This window comes from Camelus bactrianus, chromosome 13, assembly GCF_048773025.1.
Source record: "Camelus bactrianus isolate YW-2024 breed Bactrian camel chromosome 13, ASM4877302v1, whole genome shotgun sequence".
NCBI classification, from domain to species: domain Eukaryota; kingdom Metazoa; phylum Chordata; class Mammalia; order Artiodactyla; family Camelidae; genus Camelus; species Camelus bactrianus.
This window is the reverse complement of record NC_133551.1, coordinates 43158154-43177593: the sequence shown is the minus strand read 5'-3', so window position 1 is coordinate 43177593 and position 19440 is coordinate 43158154. Positions and strand designations below refer to the sequence as shown.

Below are 19440 nucleotides of genomic sequence, written 5' to 3'. Positions count from 1 at the left end.
GGGCTCTTAAGCATATGAAGGACTGTTCTCCATGGTTGCTGGTCCTGTCTCTCAAAGTGAAATTCTGTAGCTCAGACTCTTAGTAATAGTAATTGGATAGCTACCACTATGCATTTAAATTGGTATTTGGATATAAAAGCTGTATAGAAGCTATTATTTCCTTCTCAGATAAGAGATGTTCACAAACACTTTGGGTTAGCTGCAAAGCTGAACCTTTCTATTGCTTTGCATGACTGAACTAGTACAGGACTATAAAGTGTATGTTCTTTGTTTCAGTTAAAACTGCAATATATGCTGTGAATAGATACCATAGTTGTAGTCTTTCACTTTACATATACCTATTCTAGTCCATTTTTTTTCTAGTCCATTTTTTTTCCTGAGAGTAAACCCTTTACAACTGCTCAAGTATCATCAAATAGACACATATGCACTTGATATAAGTGCTTTATGAAAAAGAGAACTTAAAGAAGCATTTTTAATAGCAAAAGTACATAGGATAATTTTTTTTAAAGGAAAATGTGTAAACTGGTACAGCCACCATAGAAAACAGTATGAAGGTTCCTCAAAAAATTAAAAGTAAAACTACCATATGAAGTGCTTCCACTGAAGTGCTGAAGAAAATGAAAACACTAACTTGAAAAATTATATGTATCCCAGTGTTCATTTCAGCATTACTTACGATAGCCAAGATATGGAAAAAACCTAAGTCCATCGATGGAAGAATGGATAAAGAAAATATTATACATACATACATACATACACACACCGGAATATTATTCAGCCATAAAAAATAAGGAAATCCTGTCATTTGTGACAACATGAATAAACACTGAGGGCATTATGCTAAGTGAAATAAGTCAGACAGAGAGAGATGAAAACTGTATAATCTCACTTATATGTGGAATCTAAAACAACAAACCAACCCCAGAGTCATAAATACAGAGAACAGACTGGTGGTTGCCAGAGGCAGGGAGTGGGCATAATGGGTGATGGGAGTCAAAAGGTATGAACTTCCAGTTGTAAAATAAATAGATCACGGAGATATAATGTACAGCATGGCAACTAACACTGTACTGCATATCTGAATGTTGCTAAAGAATAAATCTTAAAAGTTCTCATCACAAGAAAAAAAATCTTTATATATAATGATAGATGTTAATTAGACATGTGGTGATCATTTTGCAATATATACAAATATTGAATCATTATATTGTACATCTGAAACTAATGTAATGTTGTATGTTAATTATACCTCAATGAGAAAAACAAAAAGGAAAATGTTATTTAAAAACAAAAAGATAGAATTCAAACTCATTTGAAAATATTTCCTCCCAACCCCCACACACCCACTGGATGTCCCATTACAAAAGAAATATTTAGTTTCAATTAAGAGAAAATAACACTAAAAGGAGAAAAACAACAACAAAAGGTGTGACTCCGTAAGTAATCTTGGGCAAATATATATCTCTCAGTTTCCTCAACTGCAGAATGAAGTTAAGATTAAATGATTTCTGTAGTTCCTTTCAGCTCAGCCTAAAGTAAAAATAACAACACATAATATTTACCTATATACTGCTTACTGAATACTAGGCACTAGTGCACACTTTATATGTATCATCTTATTTAATCTTCAAAACATGCATATCAGGTAGGTACCATTATTACCCCCATTTTATACAAGAGGAAACTGGAAACTGACTCAACACATCAGAACAAGGGAATGTGCATTTTAAATAAGCTCCCCAGGTGACTGTGATGCTAGCAGCCACTGCACCACAGTTTTGAGTACTGCTACTCCAATATTGGTAAAGTTAGTATAATTGGTAAAGTTAGTATAATTGCAACTGCTGTGTATAAAACAAGATTTTTCTCCCAATTAGTTTCTGTCTTGGGAAGGTCATTTAATGTTCTTTGCTCTCTCCTATAAAATAGGTATAATAACACCCGTCTTGAAGAATTTATAGTAGAAATGAAAATGGCCCAGACTTATGCCTAAGAGTAGGGATTCAATAAATGTTAGCTATTATCGTAGGCATTCAAATAAAGTTAGTAATACAACTAAAAGAGCAATAAAATTTTGCTAAAGCCCATTTAAAAGTCAATTCTATGAAAAAAAAAAAAGTCAGTTCTATGAAAAAAAAAAGTCAATTCTATGGACTGTTTTCCCCCAGTAGCATTTAATCTTATTTTTAAGTGGACATAAAGTAAAATACATTACTTTTGATACACATTTCTATGAATTTTAACATATTTATAGTAATTTATAGTATGTAATTTATAGTAATTTAACATATGTATAGATTCACATAACCACTACCAAAATAGGATACAGAACAGTTCATCATCCCCAAAATATCCCCGGTGCTGCTTATCCGTTTGTAGTCATCTTCTCTTCCTGTCTCCTAACTCTCACCAACCACCGATCAGTTCCCTGATTCTACAGTTTTGTGTTTGCAAAAATGTAAAATGCAACTATATAGTACCTAACCTTTAGAAATTGACTTTTTTAAAAAACTAAGCATGTCTTTGTAATACATCCAAGTTGCTCTACATATCAATAATTTGTTACTTTTTACTGCTGAGTAGTATTCCACTGCATGGATGTAATATGGTATATTTATTTATTACTCACTGAAGGTGAACTGAAGGACAATGAAGGACTTTTTAGTTTTGCCATTGGCAATTATGAATAAAGATTTTATGAACATTCATGTACAGTTTTGGTGTTAACACAGGTTTTCATTTTTCTAGAGTTAATAAATAGCTAGAAATTAGATTGCTGGGTTGTGTGTTAAGTATATGTTTAACTTTCTGAGAAACTGTCAAATTGCTTTTCAGAGAGGCCAAACCATTTTGTATTCCCATCAGCAATGAGAGTTCCAGTTGTTCTTCGTCAGGCATCTTAGTGCTCTCTCTTCTAACTCAAGGGTATTAAGCATCATCTCTAGTGCAAGTCCCCAAAGCTGTGCAAATCTGTAATAAGTATTTTAGCAAGTAAGTGGTGAATGCTTCAATAAAACAACAGTGCACAGCTGAGAATTCCAAAAGCAAATTCACTATTAAAATCATTTTCTCTAGTCTGCTAAAATTTTTTTTTAGGGTATCTTCCTATATACGTCCAGACATTAAAACACACAAACATCCCTCTAACAATAACAAAAATTGAGAAGTGTGGGGTGTGGAGAATCATTTCTTCCTTGTCTTGCCTTAGTTTAGTTGTGCTTTACAGTAAAAATGGTCTGCGAACACAAGATAAGCATAATAGAATATAGGGGTATATATGGCTATTGCTGAGGTGAAATATTTAATCTAAAACTAGAATCTTTCTGTCTAATTAACCAAGCAGTCCTCATTTAACTATGTGTCTCTTCTGACTGATGATGTAGTCTTCCAACCTAGCCATCTGCTGGAAAAGTACCTTTCTGTTCTCTGGAAGAAATTTCCCTACAAGTCTACCTGTTACACTGTAGCTTTTTTTTTTTTTAAAGTTGCAGTTTAAGAGTATAATTTTCCCTGATATGCAGATTTAACACCCAACATCTATCTCCACCTTGGAAATACATCATTACATTGGAATCCTTTGTTTGCATGTCACTGAATATCTAAGGGACTGTGTCATCCTTGTATCTGCTAGTGCTTAGCAGTGTGAGCACAAAGCAGGTCCTTAATAAGAATGTGTTGATTTAGGGGCCAAAGAAATAAATTAATGGTGCTTTACTTGGTGAACATCTGCTCATCACACTTGAAGACTCAAACGCGTCCTCCAAAAAGTCTTATTTAAGTCACCTCTATACTTTGTACTTATTGCCACTGCTGTGTTTTCACACCATACTGCAATTTCTGTTTGCTAGCATGATGGGTAACTGGACAGGGTAACTGATGTTAAGGCAAATTTTTAACTGTAAGAAAAGTGCCAAGGAATTCTCAGTATCCCCCATGAGAAGCATAAAAATCAGAAAAAAGTAATTTTAAAAGGCAAAGGTGCCTTGTTAAAAACACTAATGGCAGGCAACTTAATTTTGACTCCTGCTTTTCTTTCTGTACAGATTCTCTGCTATATCTAAACTGGACCAACATGACTTCAACTTCTTTACACTGTTCCTTTGGTCATACTTTCTCCACATTGCAACGCTTTCCCCTCTCATCTCTGCAAGTGCGAACTGTCCTGTGCTCTCTAGTACCAGGTCTAATCTTACCTCTTCAGAGAAGTCTCTTCTGATTCTACGGATCACCCCTTCTGAATTCTCTGGGTCATATGACAAACTGTCTATTTTTGTAAGGATACGCTTTAGCTTTCCAACTGGAGATGGTAAGTTCCTTAAAGAAAAGTACTGTCCCTTATTTTTTTTTTAACCTCTCCAGAAAAACCAGTGGTAGGTCTTCAATCTTCTGGCAAATAAATTTAAGGTAAAGGTAGAATACACATGTACTTTCAACTCCCAAATTCCTTCTCACAAACATAGTCATATATTGCCTACTGGGAAAGAAAAATTCATGAAGAATGTGACTGCTTCCAAAGATAGGGATTTAGGTAGCATTTAAGACATCAACAGTTTCTTCTGAATCTTTTTAAAGGATCTGCTTTAAGAGAGTTTCAGTTAACATCTTCTTTAGGTGTCTGTCAGGTTTATGACATTGGGAAAATCTCAACAGCCACTTGAGAAGACTTTAGAAGTAGTAGAAGGCTTTAATTTTTATTTGGAGAACACTAATATAGCTACTTTTAAAACAATGGTACGAAAAGAAAACACAATAAACAGATATACTATCCTGAAAGCTAGCTAATACTGCATAACTAGAAAAATAAACATACTTTGTTAGACTCCACTGCTACTAAAAACAAAAAGTGGACAGGTTGGGCCAGCTGTTTAAAAATGAGTGCCTTTACAGTAATACATGTTGACAGCCCAAATCAAAAAAGAATGCATTACTGAGATATCATCAATTGTGCTCTGTCATTACAAGGCAGCTCCACCCAGTCTAAGCTTGTCAAAAAGTGTTACTGTAATCCATGAAGAAGTCTTCACCTCAGGCGAAGGAAGGAAAAATGCGAAGGGCTGGCTCTGAACAGGTGTGTTGAATTGCAATGCCAATGTTGAGTCATAAATCTCTTTACATTAGTTTCACATATGACAAATTACTAACTTCTACGCTGAGGTGTCAAGCATGAATGGACAGATCCATCAGCAGGCACTTTAAGAGCAACAAATGTAAAGAAACAGGGTGTGGATATAACTTTTTAACAGTGAGCACCATTCCATGCTCAAGAGTAGACAGTTATGACAAATGTTTTTATTCTACTCAAGTGAATATGATATTTGGGAATCTGTGAGTTTATCTGACCTACTCTTCAAGCCAATCCACTCTGATTCTACCTAACTTTGGTAAGAGCTCTGCTTTAGTTTATCCCATGAATCTTTAGTGTAAATGTAACTCAGCTTTACAAGGGACGATAATGTATGAAAAGCATGTAAGTGTGTATTCTAGTTTTGACACAGTTGTGTGAATTTGGGCAAATTATTTAATTTCTATAAGTCTCACTTTCCTCCTCAATAAAACAGGGATAATAACTATATCGTAAGATTATCACGAAAGCTAAAAGAGAGTATTTACATAAAGTATCTAACATAGTGCTTGGCACTAGCAGACACTCAACACATGCTTGCTCCCTTCTTAAGGTACTCGCTTCCCTAAGAGGAAGAAGTTTGGAATTTAATACAGAGTGATAAACTGCTCAGGATTAAAGCTCATGAAGGTAGGGCATGAATCTTTTCTACTTTATGTCAGTCCCCAGTAGTATCCAGCAAGTTCTGAGCCCAAGAATCAACAAGATTGCCAGGCCACAGCAATCTCCCAATCCTCTACACTTAAAAGTACTGAATATCCATGTGTATTATTTGTTTTCTTTTTCTATTATAGTAAGATATGCATAATATACAATTTACTATTTTAATTATATAATTTAGTGGCATTAAATACATTCACAATGTTGCACAAACCATCACCACTATCTATTTCCATAACTTTTTCATCACCCTAAACAGAAACTCTATACCCACTAAGCTGTAACTCCTTAACCCACCCCATGCCTTCAGTCCCTGGGCTCTAATCTACTTTCTGTTCTTATGAATTTGCCTGTGCAAGATATATAAGTGGAATCATACAATATTTGGCCTTTTGTGTCTGGCGTTTTTCATTTCAAGGTCTACAAGGGTCACCCATGTTGTAGCATGTATCAACACCTCAATCGTTATTATGACTGAGTAAGAATCCATTGTATGCATATACCACATTTTGTTTATCCAGTCATCTGTTGAGGGACATCTAGATTGTTTCCACCTTTAGGCTATCTTGAATAATGCTGCAATGAACATTTGTGTACAAGTTCTGAGTCCCTGTTTTCAATTCCTAGAAATGGACTGCTGGGTAATGTGATAATTCTGTTTAAGTTTTTGAGGAACTGCCAAACTGTTTTCCACGTACCATTTTATGTTCTAACCAGCAATGTACGAAGGTTCTAATTTCTCCACATCCTTGCCAACAAGTGTTATTTTCAGGATTAAAGCTCATAAAGCTTTTGCTTACAGCAAAAAGAATATACTTATCTCACTGTGGTCTTAATTTGTATCTCCCTAATGACTAATGACGTTAAGCATCTTTTCTTGTGCTTGTTGGCCATTTGTAGAAATGTCTTTGGAGAAATGTCTATTCAAGTCCTTTGCTCATTTTGAATTGTGCTGTTTTGTTTTTTTGTTGTTAAGTTGTGGGAATTCATTATATATTCTGGATACTAAACCCTTATCATATATGATTTGTAAGTATTTTCTTCCATTCTGAGGGTTGTCTTTTTACTCTTGATAGTGTTCTTTTGATGCACAAAAATTTTAATTTTTAAGAAGTCCAAACTTATCTATTTTTCCTTTTATTATCTGTGCTTTTCATGTCACATTCAAGAAACCACTGCCAAATCCAAGGTCATGGAGAATTCCCTGTTTTTTTAATTAACTTATTTTTTAAATTGAAATACAGACAGTTACAATGTATCGATTTCTGGTGTACAATGTGTCAATTTCTGAGCCTATGATATTGACCCATGTATAAACCACTAATTTTAGGAAAAATTTTAAGATAATAATTTTTAGGTAATAAAAATTAGCCATAATATTTAGTAAATGATAAACTATCAGTTAAAAGGTAATTGATAGTGTTTGCAGTAATTCACCAAGGCTATTTACATCCAGTTTGATGACTACTAGTTTCAGCTGTAGGGTAGCTTTCATATTCCATTTTTCTTTATTTCTAACAATTGAGAATTTCTATTTTATTAAATTAATTTAGTATTTATTAAATTAATTTAATTAAATTATTTTATAATTTAGAAAATTCCAATTGGAGGTCACTAAGAATAGAATCTAATGCTTGTTGGCTCTTTCATTTATATCTGAATATTTAGAGCAAATAGGGACTCAAATTATAAAGACATTTCTCATACAGGGCTACTTTAAGCTATGTCATACTTATGTCAATGAGTCAATGAGTTTATCACACTCAAAAGATGGAAGGTTGACTGTCTAACCTTGGGGGATAGTCGTTAAGTAGATTCCTAATTCATTCTTTGGTTGCTTGTGCTCTAAAAAGTATTTCCTTATGTTATGTTGAAGACTTCATTAGGGATTTGAAATACCCTCTATTATATATAATAAATTTCCTTCACTGAAGAATGAAGAAAATTATTAAGTTTCTGGAAAGAATCAAAATCTTGATGATTAAAGCCATGTGCACCACAGTTCATTTTTTCTTAATAAATTTTGAAATTTTATTCTCAAAATTAAAAACTATGATTTTTTTAGCCCTAAAAAGTAGGTTTAGGATTCTCAAGAATATATTGCTGTTATATAAAATTTGAGCAAGGCCTTACTATTTTTACCTTTATTATTAGTGTCCTAGAAAGTTTTTATTACATGCCTCATTACAAAAACTCATGCTCACACCTTTCTTAGAGCAGAGGATCGCAAACTTTATCATGCAGCAGAACCAGTATAGATAGTTAAAACTGATTACTGAGTCCCACCCTCGTAATTCTGATTTAGCAGGTATGCAGTAAGGGGCTGAGAAACTGAATTTCTAACAAGTTCCCAGGTGACACTCAGAACACTGACTTAGGTAACTATTACACTTGTCCAAGAAGGAATATCTTAGACTCCCTTTCCATTATTTGAATGTTCTACTAGAAAGATGTCTACTTGAAACTGCCTAAAGATATTAGCAATTTTCATTATTTTCTTCAATACCATATCAAGATTTGAGGGACATATTGTCAATTACTAGCTATTCATTTCAGTAAAGCAGTGTGTAGATTGATACTCAGGTACAATCCTTTTCATTTGAATACCATAATCTTCTTTGCTGAATTTACAGTTAGTTTTATTTTTTAAACCAACTCTATTAAGATGTAAATCATACATACCATATAATTCACACATTTAAAGTGTACAAGTCAATGGTTTTTGATATGGTCACAGGTATATGCAACCATCACTACAGTCAACTTTAGAACATTTTCATCACCTCAAAAAGAAACCACATACTTTTTAGCTATCACCCTCCTATCTTCCAAACCCACTCACTTCCCCCATCCAACCCTAAGCAACCACAATTTTACTTTCTGTCTCTATAGTTTCCTATTCTGGACTTTCATATGAGTGGAACCATATAGGTGGTCTTTTGTGACTGGCTCATTCACTTAACATAATGTTTTCAAAATTTATCTGATATTGTAGCATGTATCAGGACTTCATTCCTTTTTGTGGCTGAAAATTATCCTACTGTATGTATATACCACATTTCACTTACCTTGATGAGTATTCATCCCTTGATGAGTATTTGGGTTGTTTTCACCCTTTAGGTATTATGAGTAATGTTGCTATAAACATTCATGTACAAATCTTTGTATGGACATTTCACTTCAGGTATAGAAGCAGGAGTGAAACTGCTGGATCACATGGTAATTATGTTTAATCATTTGAGGAACTGCCAGACTATTTTCCAAACTAGTTTCACCATCTTATATTCCCCCAGCAGTCTATGAAGGTTCAAATTTCTCCATGTCCTCACCAACACTTACAGGACTTTTTGATTCTAGCTACTGTAGTTGGTGTGAAGTGGTATCCCACTATGATTTCGATTTGCATTTTACCAAATGACTAATGATGTGGAACATCTTTTCATGTGCTCATTGACCATTTGCATAGCTTTCTTGGAGAATGTCTATTCAGATACTTTGCTCAATTTTTAATGGAGGTAATTTTTTTTATTATTGAGTTGTAAGGGTCTTTATATATTTCTGAAATACAAGTCCCTTATCAAATATATGATTTTCAAAGATTTTTTCCCAATCTGTGGGTTGTCTTTTCATTTTCTAGATGGTGTTCCTTGAAGTAAAGTTAGTCTGTCACCACTGACTCAATCTTATCTTTTAAAATCTAACTCAGAACTCGCAAAATAATCATTAACTAAGTCAAAAATTTCTCTTGTAATATACATTTGACGAATAGAATGAAGAGTGATGACTACTTCTACCTCATACACATACGCCAAGAACTAATTCTTACTTTGCACACAGTGGTGGTTTTATCTAACTGTAAAGCAAGATAGTGTGCACAGTGTAGTCACTGCTCTTCCACAGACCATCCTGTTGCCATTGCATGCTATCCAACAGTGCCACTGGACGAAGTACTTCTCTAGGAACTCATTCTCCTGTCTCATTTGAGCATTTTAAAAAATTGTTACCTTTGTAGCTGGATTTACAAGTTTCTCGGCAATAGAATTTACACCATTTTTACCTTAAGAAGTGCAATTTGGAAGCAACTTTTCTTCTATGGTTTGGTTACTTCTCTGACTTAAGCAATGAGATTTAAAAATTTTTAATGGTAAATATTATTTTTCTCTTGTTCTGAAAAAAATCTGTTGATTTAACAGAGAGGTAGGTCATTGGACTTTACCGAATAACAAAACAAAAACTTTGAAGGCTTTGTGCTTTTATGAAAAATTTCATTAACAGAGAAACACTGGCAGTAGGTGTAAACAGATTGAGTTTTCTATACAATCAGTTTTCATATATTTACTTCTTAGTTGAAATTTTCTTTTATGGAAGCTAGAATGAAATCATCACAATCAGACTCAGCTGCCTTGGCATTTTCTATACTAGCATTGGAGTTTTCTGAATTATGTTTACACTTTTATTGAACTAGTTTGAACTATCTATACTGATTTTCAGCATTTATTATACTATCTTCATCATTATTTTTATGCTTTAATGAACCACATTTTAGCCATGATCAATTCTGGTGAGCTAAGAGTATAATTAATTTAAGCAAGGAAAAATGAATGTAAATTTAACATGTAACATAACACATAAAATAACATGTGAATGACATGAAAGTTCAGAAGCCAAAATCAACTGCCCTAGTTAAACGAACATTTGTCAAGACTAAACAACCAATGCAATCTTTGTTATATGTGAGAAGTCTAATAAGTTGTTACAGATATGGTGAATGAAATGGGATTTGGAGGGATATCATAATTTATTTTACATTTCAAAATGTGAAATAAATGTGAACAAAATTGATTACATTGCTTGTTCATACCTAACTGCCTGGAATCTTTGATAGTTAGCTGAGTAGTGTTGTAATCTAGGAAACACACTGAAAAACATTGCCTTAGAGATCAGAACTACACCTGGCATGGAACTTAAAGAGTGACTATTATTATCTTATTTCTTACCTGTTTTACCTGCCTCATAGCTTGCACTGGCAGAACGCAAGAGCCCTTCTATGTGCTTCATGTCAAGTTGCCTATGTAGCACGTCTAGCTCACCCTGGCTTGGTGCTCCTAGGGCTTCATCCACCTGATTACTTTATAGATTTGTTGGAACTGTTGGGTTGTAAGCCCAAGGACCCTCTCTGTCTTGCTCATAGTTGTGTTACTGGTGCCCTACATCTGGCACATAGAAAAAGACCAATAAATATTTACAAAATGAATATACAAAACAAGATGAGAGAAATTATCATCTTCTGTGATCTGGGTCTATCTATGGAGAAAAATCATGGGATGAAACACCTTTTTAAAATATTTATGCACTCCACATAGGAGCACCTAAATATATAAAGCAAATATTAACAGACCTCAAGGAAGAAAAAGATACCAATACAATAATAGCGAGGACCTCAATACCCCATTTTCATAATAGATGGATCATCCAGACACAAAACCAATGAGGAAAGACTGGACTTAAACAACATGTTATACAAGATTGAGTTAACAGACATATATAGAACATTACATCCAGAAGCAACAAAAAACACATTCTTCTCAAGTGCACATTCTTTCTGTCTTTCAGGACAGATTATGTTAGGCTACAAAACAAGTCTTAATAAAGATGACTTAAATCATATTGAGCATCTTTTCCAACCAAAATGGTATGAAACCAGAAATCAATTACAAGAAGAAAACTGAAAAATTCACAAGTATGTGAAGATTAAACAAGATGCTAATGAACAACCAAAGGGCCAAAGAAGAAATCAAAAAATATCTTGAGACAAATGAAGATGGAAACACAACATACCAAAACTTATGGGATGCAGCAAAAGCAGCTCTAAGATGGAATTTCATAGCAATAAATGCCTGCATCAAGAAATGAGAAACATCTCATATGAACAACCTAACTATATCTCAAGGAACTAGACAAAGAGCAACAAACAAAACCTAAAGTTAGTAGAAGAAAATAACAAAGATCAGAGTGGAAAGAACTGAATGAGAATAAAACGACAACAGAAAACATCAATGAAATAAAAACTTTTTCTTGGAAAAGATAAACAAAATTGACAAAACTTTAGCTGGACACACCAAGAAAAAAGAGAGAGGAGTCAAATAAATAAAATCAGAAATGAAAGAGGCGACATTAAAATTGATACTACTACAAAGGATCATAAGAGACTAGCATTAACAATTACATGTAAACATATTAGATCACCTAGAAGAAATGGATTAATATCTAGACACATACAACCTACAAAGATTCACTAATTCTCTATCATAATTCCAGACATTTTTCACAAAAATAGAACAATCTTAAAATTTGTATAAAACCATAAAAGACTTTGAATAGTCAAAGCAATCTTAAGAAAAAAGAACAAAGCTGGAGGCGTCATGCACCCTGATTTTGAAATATATTACAAAGCTATAGTATTTAAAACAGTATGGCACTGGCATAAAAACAAACATATATATCAATGGAACAGAATAGAGAGCCCTAAAGTAAACCCATGTATATATGATCAATTAATCTACAACTAAGGAGCCAAGACTATACAAAAAGAACAGTCTCTTCCATAAATGATTTTACAAAAACTGTACAGCCACATGCAAATGAATAAAACTAGACTACTGTTTTACATCATACACAAAAATTAACTAAAATTGGATTAAAGACTTGAATTAAGACCTGAAAGCATAGAACTCCTAAAAGAAAACATAGGTGATAAGCTCTTTGCCACCAGTCTTGGCAGCGATTTTTTGGCTCTGACATCACAAGTAAAGGCGGCAAAAGCAAAAACAAACATGTAAGACTACATCAAACTAAAAGGCTTTTGCACAGTAAAGGGAATTATTAACAAAATGAAAAGCCAAGCTACCAAATGGGAGAAAATACTTGCAAATCATATATCCGCTAAGGAGTTAATATCCAGAATATAAAGAACTCATACAACCCAATAGTAAAAACATCTGTTAGAATGGCTGTTATCAAGAAGACAAAACACAAGTGTTGGCAAAGATATGAAGAATAGGGAACCCTTCCGCACTATTGCTCAGAATGTAAATTGGTGCAGCCACTATGTAAAACATTATAGAGGTTCCTCAGAAAAATTAAAAATAGAATTACTAACTGATTCAGAAATTTCACTTCTGGGTGTTTATCTGAAGGAAACAAAAATGCTAACTCAAAAAGATATATGCACCTCCATGTTCATTGCAGCATGATCTACAATAGTGCAGACATGGAAGCAACTGAAGTGTTCACTGATGGATGAATGGATAAGGAAAATGTGGTATGTAGGTATATAAGTAAGTGTGTGTGTGTGTGTGTGTGTATTATTTATTCACAAAAAGAAGAAAATCTTGCCATTTCTGACAACATGGATGGACCCTGAGAGCATTATGCTATGTTCAATAAATATATATCATATAATCTTATTATATGGGGACTCTAAAAAAATCAAGCTCATAGATACAGAGAACTGACTGAAGATTATCAAGAGACTGGAATGAGGGGAGGAGGTGGTTGGTTGGGAGGTGGGTAAAATGGGTAAAGGTGGTCAAAAGGTACAAACTCCCAGTTAAAAATTAATAAGTCATGGGGATGTAATATACAACATGGTAACTACAGTTAATAATACTGTTTTGTATATTTGAATTCTGTTAAGAGAGATCTTAAAAATTCACAACAGAAGAAAAAAATTATAACTACTTGTGATGATGGATGTTAACTAGACTTACTGTGATCATTTTGTAATATATATAAATACCAAATCATTATATTGTACACCTGAAACTAATATAATGTTATATGTCAATAATATCTCAAAAAAAAAATCAAACCTACTTATGGGCAGAAGGCAACTACCTACACAGAAAGGCACCTATGGTATACTTAGCTATCTATTTAGTGCCATAATCATTAACAGTTAACTCCATTAGCCCTTCCTCCTTAAAGCTACTTCTGGGTATTAGATCTTCTATGGCTTTTGCATTGGAATTCTGATGTTTAAAAATACTGTGTTTTTGAACAAACAAGATTATACTGTATAGGACAGGGAAATACATACAAGATCTTATGGTAGCTCACAGCGAAAAGAAAATGTGACAATGAATACATGTATGTTCATATATAACTGAAAAATTGTGCTCTACACTGGAATTTGACACAACATTGTAAAATGACTTTAACTCAATAAAAAAAATACTGTGTTTTTTTAATCTCACATAAAAGTTTATACACAGCTGTATCAGGGAAAAGTCTCTTAATAGAACTACTGATGGTATTCTTGCTAGTTTCGGAAAGTAGTCCAGATATATTTTTAAAGAAGTCTAATAGTGAAAGATTCTTTTAAAGTTTAGTCTGTTTTATGAATTTTGCCTTAATTTTTGCACAAAGATACTGTTTCTATTCTCTATCTTGTGATGACTTATACAGTAAGATAAAGAGAAAGCTTATGACAAAAAAGTTACATATTCCATGGAACAAACACAAAGCCAACAATTTCTTTTGAAACACAAAATGCTGCCATGAGCCAATAAGCACGCCCACCCTGTGCTGTGGAAGTACTGGTTTTTTAAGCCCCAAATCAGAATCCTTTACAGTAAGTCTAGAACACCTCTCTAAATATTTTGCCCATGTTCCACTAGTGTATTCCTAAAATTACATAAGAACTGAGAACGATATAACTGCCCTTGAAATCTGCCCTGATTTCTAACATTTGGGTCGTCACCATTAACTACAAAACCATTGCTCAGATATGAGTTAATTAGAGTGGTTAGGCTGGAAAGCGGCAATCCTTGCACCTATGATAGAAGATTCTAAATAAAGTAGTGTTGAATGGATGAACAAACAAATGATGAAACAATAAACAGATCAAGAACAAAGTATAATAAACTCTCGATAATCAGAGGTTTCTAGATTACTCATGGCTGAAAAAATAGTGCATATGGAAAAAAACTGAATCTATTTACAAGTTAGGAAGCATCTACTGTTTGGAGTCAGGATGTAATAAAAAACAGATTCTAAAATGTGGCCACTGTCATGTACTGGTATTTGCTTTCCTCCTCATTCTTTGACAGCAGCCCCTTACTAGAGCAAAGCACTCGCTGTCCACAGGACCTAGCCCAGTGCTATAAACTTGATAGGTGCTCAGTAAACACAAAACCAAACCAATACCATTTAATGTCTATGAATAAAGCTATATATAGGTATACTTCCTAGTTAGAGACAGAATAACTAGTGATATAAAGGTCAGTCCATTCTGGACCATTGAAGAATGAGTCAGAGTATGAATATGGTTTGGGCTTGGTTTTATTTAATAAAAGCTTTATAGTATAGGCATCTCTGGTTGTACTAACACAATAGAATCATTGAAATGATGGAGGTAACTGAACCAAAGTTAAGTTTAAACAAATTGAGGCCTTGGAAGCCATCCTTCAAATCTGTTCACAGATTTGATTTTAATTGCATGCTTAACATAAAGCCTTATTTGAAAATTTTAAAAAAGTAAAGCCAAATTTACAATTACAAGGGATACTGTTTTGTTTTGTTTTTATACCACAGCAGATACCAAATCATGATCTATGCACAGTCAAAAATAAGGCTTTAAACTAAGAAAAGCTTTCCTTAGGAACTCTACTTATTACCTGAATGATAACTTTCATGAAGACCCTCTAAAAACAAAGAGAAATCCTTACCTCTTGTAGTTGAATTTCAATAAAAATTTCAATTATATGGAGTCTTAGATTTTTCCTGTAACCCTCATATTAAATTTTGTGCTCAGTATTAAAGGAATTAAAGTCAACTTCTTTACCAATGAATTATAAGGAACACAAATTAAGATGAAAGAATGAACTGGAAATATGCATGCAAATATTGAGCATTCATATTCATATTATACAGCATAATCTGTAAATCTAGTACTAATGAGACTCAAGATTTAAATGGCTGAAGAATGTATTTAGTGAATTATTGTCAATCAACGCCTCTATTCCAGGATAAATGTAATCTTGAATGGCAACACACCTATTATTACAAATTCCTAACTAAGTACAGTACTTCATTATTTTAAAATATCACTGTCAATTTATAAAGTAACAGATAAACATCCTTCCACCATATACCTTTCCCTCAGGGTAAATGAAACACTATAAAGAAAAATTACAAACAACATTTTTATAGCAATGAAAGGAACCTAAAGAGTATTAAAACTCTAAACTAGTTATAGCACTCTGAATTCTCATATTCGTTAATGTGGATACATCAGGTTTTATACTACTGTAATTAAGTTTTATTTTTTCAAGTGACATTATGTCATGTAAATTCTTCCAAGTATTCATTCATTCAATCATTTAACAAACATGTCTTGAGTGCCTACATTGTCCTAGGTTCACTCTTAGAATATAGAGTTACAAATATGTATATGATACAACCCTTGCTCTTAAACTCATAGTCTAATGGAAGACAGAGACAAGTAAATAAAGTAAGATGCAATAGTGCAAAGTTATATTAAAATTGTTTACATGTTTCCCATTTGCAATAGTTAAAGAGTATTCTATTGAATACACTCACTATACCTGGAAACTTTTCATCATTGCTCAGAAAGCAAACTCTCCCTTATTTGTTCTATGTAAATCTTTCTTAAAAAAAAATTGAAAACAAAGAGAAAATTAAAAAGAATAATTAGATAAATATGTGAATTTAGCATCTCAAAATTAACAAATGGTAATATTTGTTCCATATTTTATCTTAAGGCTATATCCCAAATCCAGAAATTTCTTGACTGATAAAGCACTAATAATTACTTGAGATTACTCGATCCGACTACCTGTGTGGCCTTGGGTAAAATAACCTAGGCTTTTTGATCCTCAGTTTTCTCATCTGAAAAGTAGAGATGACAGTAGCAATCTGCGTTGGATTATTACCACTCAGTATCCATGCTCCACTTAGCTTTTTGCCCAGGGGGATTCTCTTGCCTGCCTTTCTGTTGCTAGTTGAGTTAGGTCAATAGGAGGTACTAGCAGGAGGTCAGAGTATAAAAGGAAAGTGAAGCTATTCCTTGGTTTCCTCCTTACCAGGTCACAAAGGGCTGGCTATATCCCTCCAAAAGAGGAGTCCTTTCCATAAACCACCCTCTCCCAGCCCTGTAAGGCCCAGAGTCTGTATTATCCACTGTCTGCTCCCATAAACCTTTATATCTTTATAAATAATTCCTTATTAAACTCTTCTCAAATAACCCAGTTTGAAAGTGTCATTTGTTTCCTGCCAAAACTCTGACTCATATGCCGCCTCATGGGATTGTTTTGAGGATCATATGAGATGATAAATGTAACTTGTTTAGCATAGTGCCTAGTACATTATAAATATTCAGTAAGTGTTGACTACTACTGTCATTATAAACACTGCTGTTATTATTATTTTACCTGAGGTTCCACGCTCACATTATCTATACCATCTGAATATGCTCAGGAGACGGAGAAATTCAGAATTCTGGAGATCTACTAATTCTTGCAGTGCTTCGAAACTATATTCAAATGTAAAATGTTATTTATTGCTAATCAATCTCAATATTTAAAAAGAATAAGAGGACTTTAAAAGTGAGTGAAAAATCCATATAAGAGACAGGATATTTTAGGCTGTGGTTTCTTCTGTAAACATACTTCAGATTTCATTTCCTGTAAATTGACCTCCTGCCACCACTTCAAATCTAGCGAAGTATAAATGTTCATAAAGTTAAATAAATTGTTGGGTCCTGGGGTCATGAAAAGAATGAACTGAAGGGTAAATTCAGTAGCATAAAAGTTCTTGGTTCATGTGGAAACGCATCTTCATCATCCTTATTTATCAATCATGACATAGGCAAGCATAACCATTTGACAAATTATCTCATCAAATTCTATTAAAGGTCTACTTAACCTTTCACCTTACCTCATCCTTTATATCTTCCTGTTGTTGGGCTGTGAAGATCTCCACTGCAGCCATGAGTCTCATCATTAACTCATCCACTGTTGTGTTACCTAGCAAAACATGGAGATTGCCAAACTTCACATTAAGGTTATTATAAAATGTAATCATTCTAGAATTTATCAGTAAGGAATAAATACAGTCTAAGAAAATTACAGACTAGCGTGCTAATAAATACTTTCATGTTTTCATTGAAAAGCTCCATATTTTCAGTAAGAGTGAAGCAGTATACTGGCGGTTGAAATTTTAGAATACTTAGATTGAGTGAACAATCTCTTGATAAGGATTTTTAGCACTGTCAGAAGACTATCCAGGTCATGAGGGTCAAACATATCTACTTAATAACACTAGCAACAACTACCATTTGTTTACATGCCAGTGATTAGACTACTTTATATATTATCTCATTTAATCTGTATAACAATTCTATAAAGGTGTCATTATGATTTTTATTTTAAAAAGAAGGAAAATGAGCCTTACAGAGCTCAAGTAACCTAACTAACCAAGATCAAGTTGGTTAAGTGATGGGTCCAGAATTTGAAACCACATGAATCTGACTCAAAATCCTGTCCTCTTTGCTACCTCAATATACTGTTTACTTAGAATTATCTCTTATCACTAAAAATTATTTGGTGAAAGAAATAGTAATTCAATTTCTGAAAAAAGAATTCTTTTTTTTTCTCAGCTGATATATTTCCCTTTCAGCTGCTTTCAAATGACTACACTATAATCTTTATGGAAAGGACATTTAAAATGTTTGATTTTCCTTAACACTATTTTATTCCCTGTCCAAGTCCACAACAAACATTTAGCATATACATGCCATTTCCTGCATGCGGTAAGTCCTGTTATTGACTTTGGATTCATCTATAAGATAGAAATTTATGAAGACACAAAGATATAGCATTTTCCCCTCTTCTTTCAAACCTACAGGCAAAAAAGCCTATCTTTCTCCAGGGCCTGAGAAGGTGTTTTGTCTCATTAATGTAGTGGCCATCAATGAGACAACAAATAGTAACCATCCTTGTCTGTGTTATTCCAGAGTAGGGCCTGACTAACATGATCTTTCAATGGTCCTTTCCCAATTTTCCTTATGACCACTGGCAACATGGGATTAGGGAGCATCTGTGGTCTTTAGCCAAAGAAATGATGTAATTTGATCACATCACTCAATAAATGAGCTAGAGAACAAATAACATCTTGGTGTGGTTATCATGTCACTGGGAAAGCAGAACTGGCTTTGTAGCAAGAGTTCTAACCTTAGTTCTGCTACTTATAACTATATGGTCTAGTACCTAGAAATTGCCTAATAAATGACAAGGGCTTAATAAGTATTCACTTAGTAAATAAATGAATAAGGGAAGAGGGAGGGACTGTAGTTCTCTAAAGATCAATTTCCTTATCTGCAAAATGAAGATAGATTACCTCTGTAGGGTTCTTAGAAGGATTAGAGACAATACAAAGTGCCTGGAACATAGGCATACACACACAATCACTGGTAGTTATTTAATAGATACAACAAATGGTAAGAAGTTTAAAAGTAACTTCAATGTAGATTTCGTTACTGGGAAAATCTTTGGGTTTCCATTTCTTATTTGTAAACTGTGGTGACTAAGACTCAGAGTATGGGGCATGAGTAGTTTATGGAGGGTACTAGAATC

The 19440-nt window shown here is 33.6% G+C and overlaps 1 protein-coding gene across 2 annotated transcripts in view; it reads right to left on the bottom strand.

The window, feature by feature from the left end:
• FAF1 (Fas associated factor 1) overlaps positions 1-19440 on the bottom strand; it is a 376835-nt gene that overhangs the window by 67896 nt on the left and 289499 nt on the right. For both annotated transcript variants that reach the window (XM_045514318.2, XM_010951821.3), the window contains exon 15: positions 17744-17832. In XM_045514318.2, the coding sequence (XP_045370274.1) occupies positions 17744-17832 (89 nt within the window). The remainder of the gene's footprint in view (positions 1-17743; positions 17833-19440) is intronic.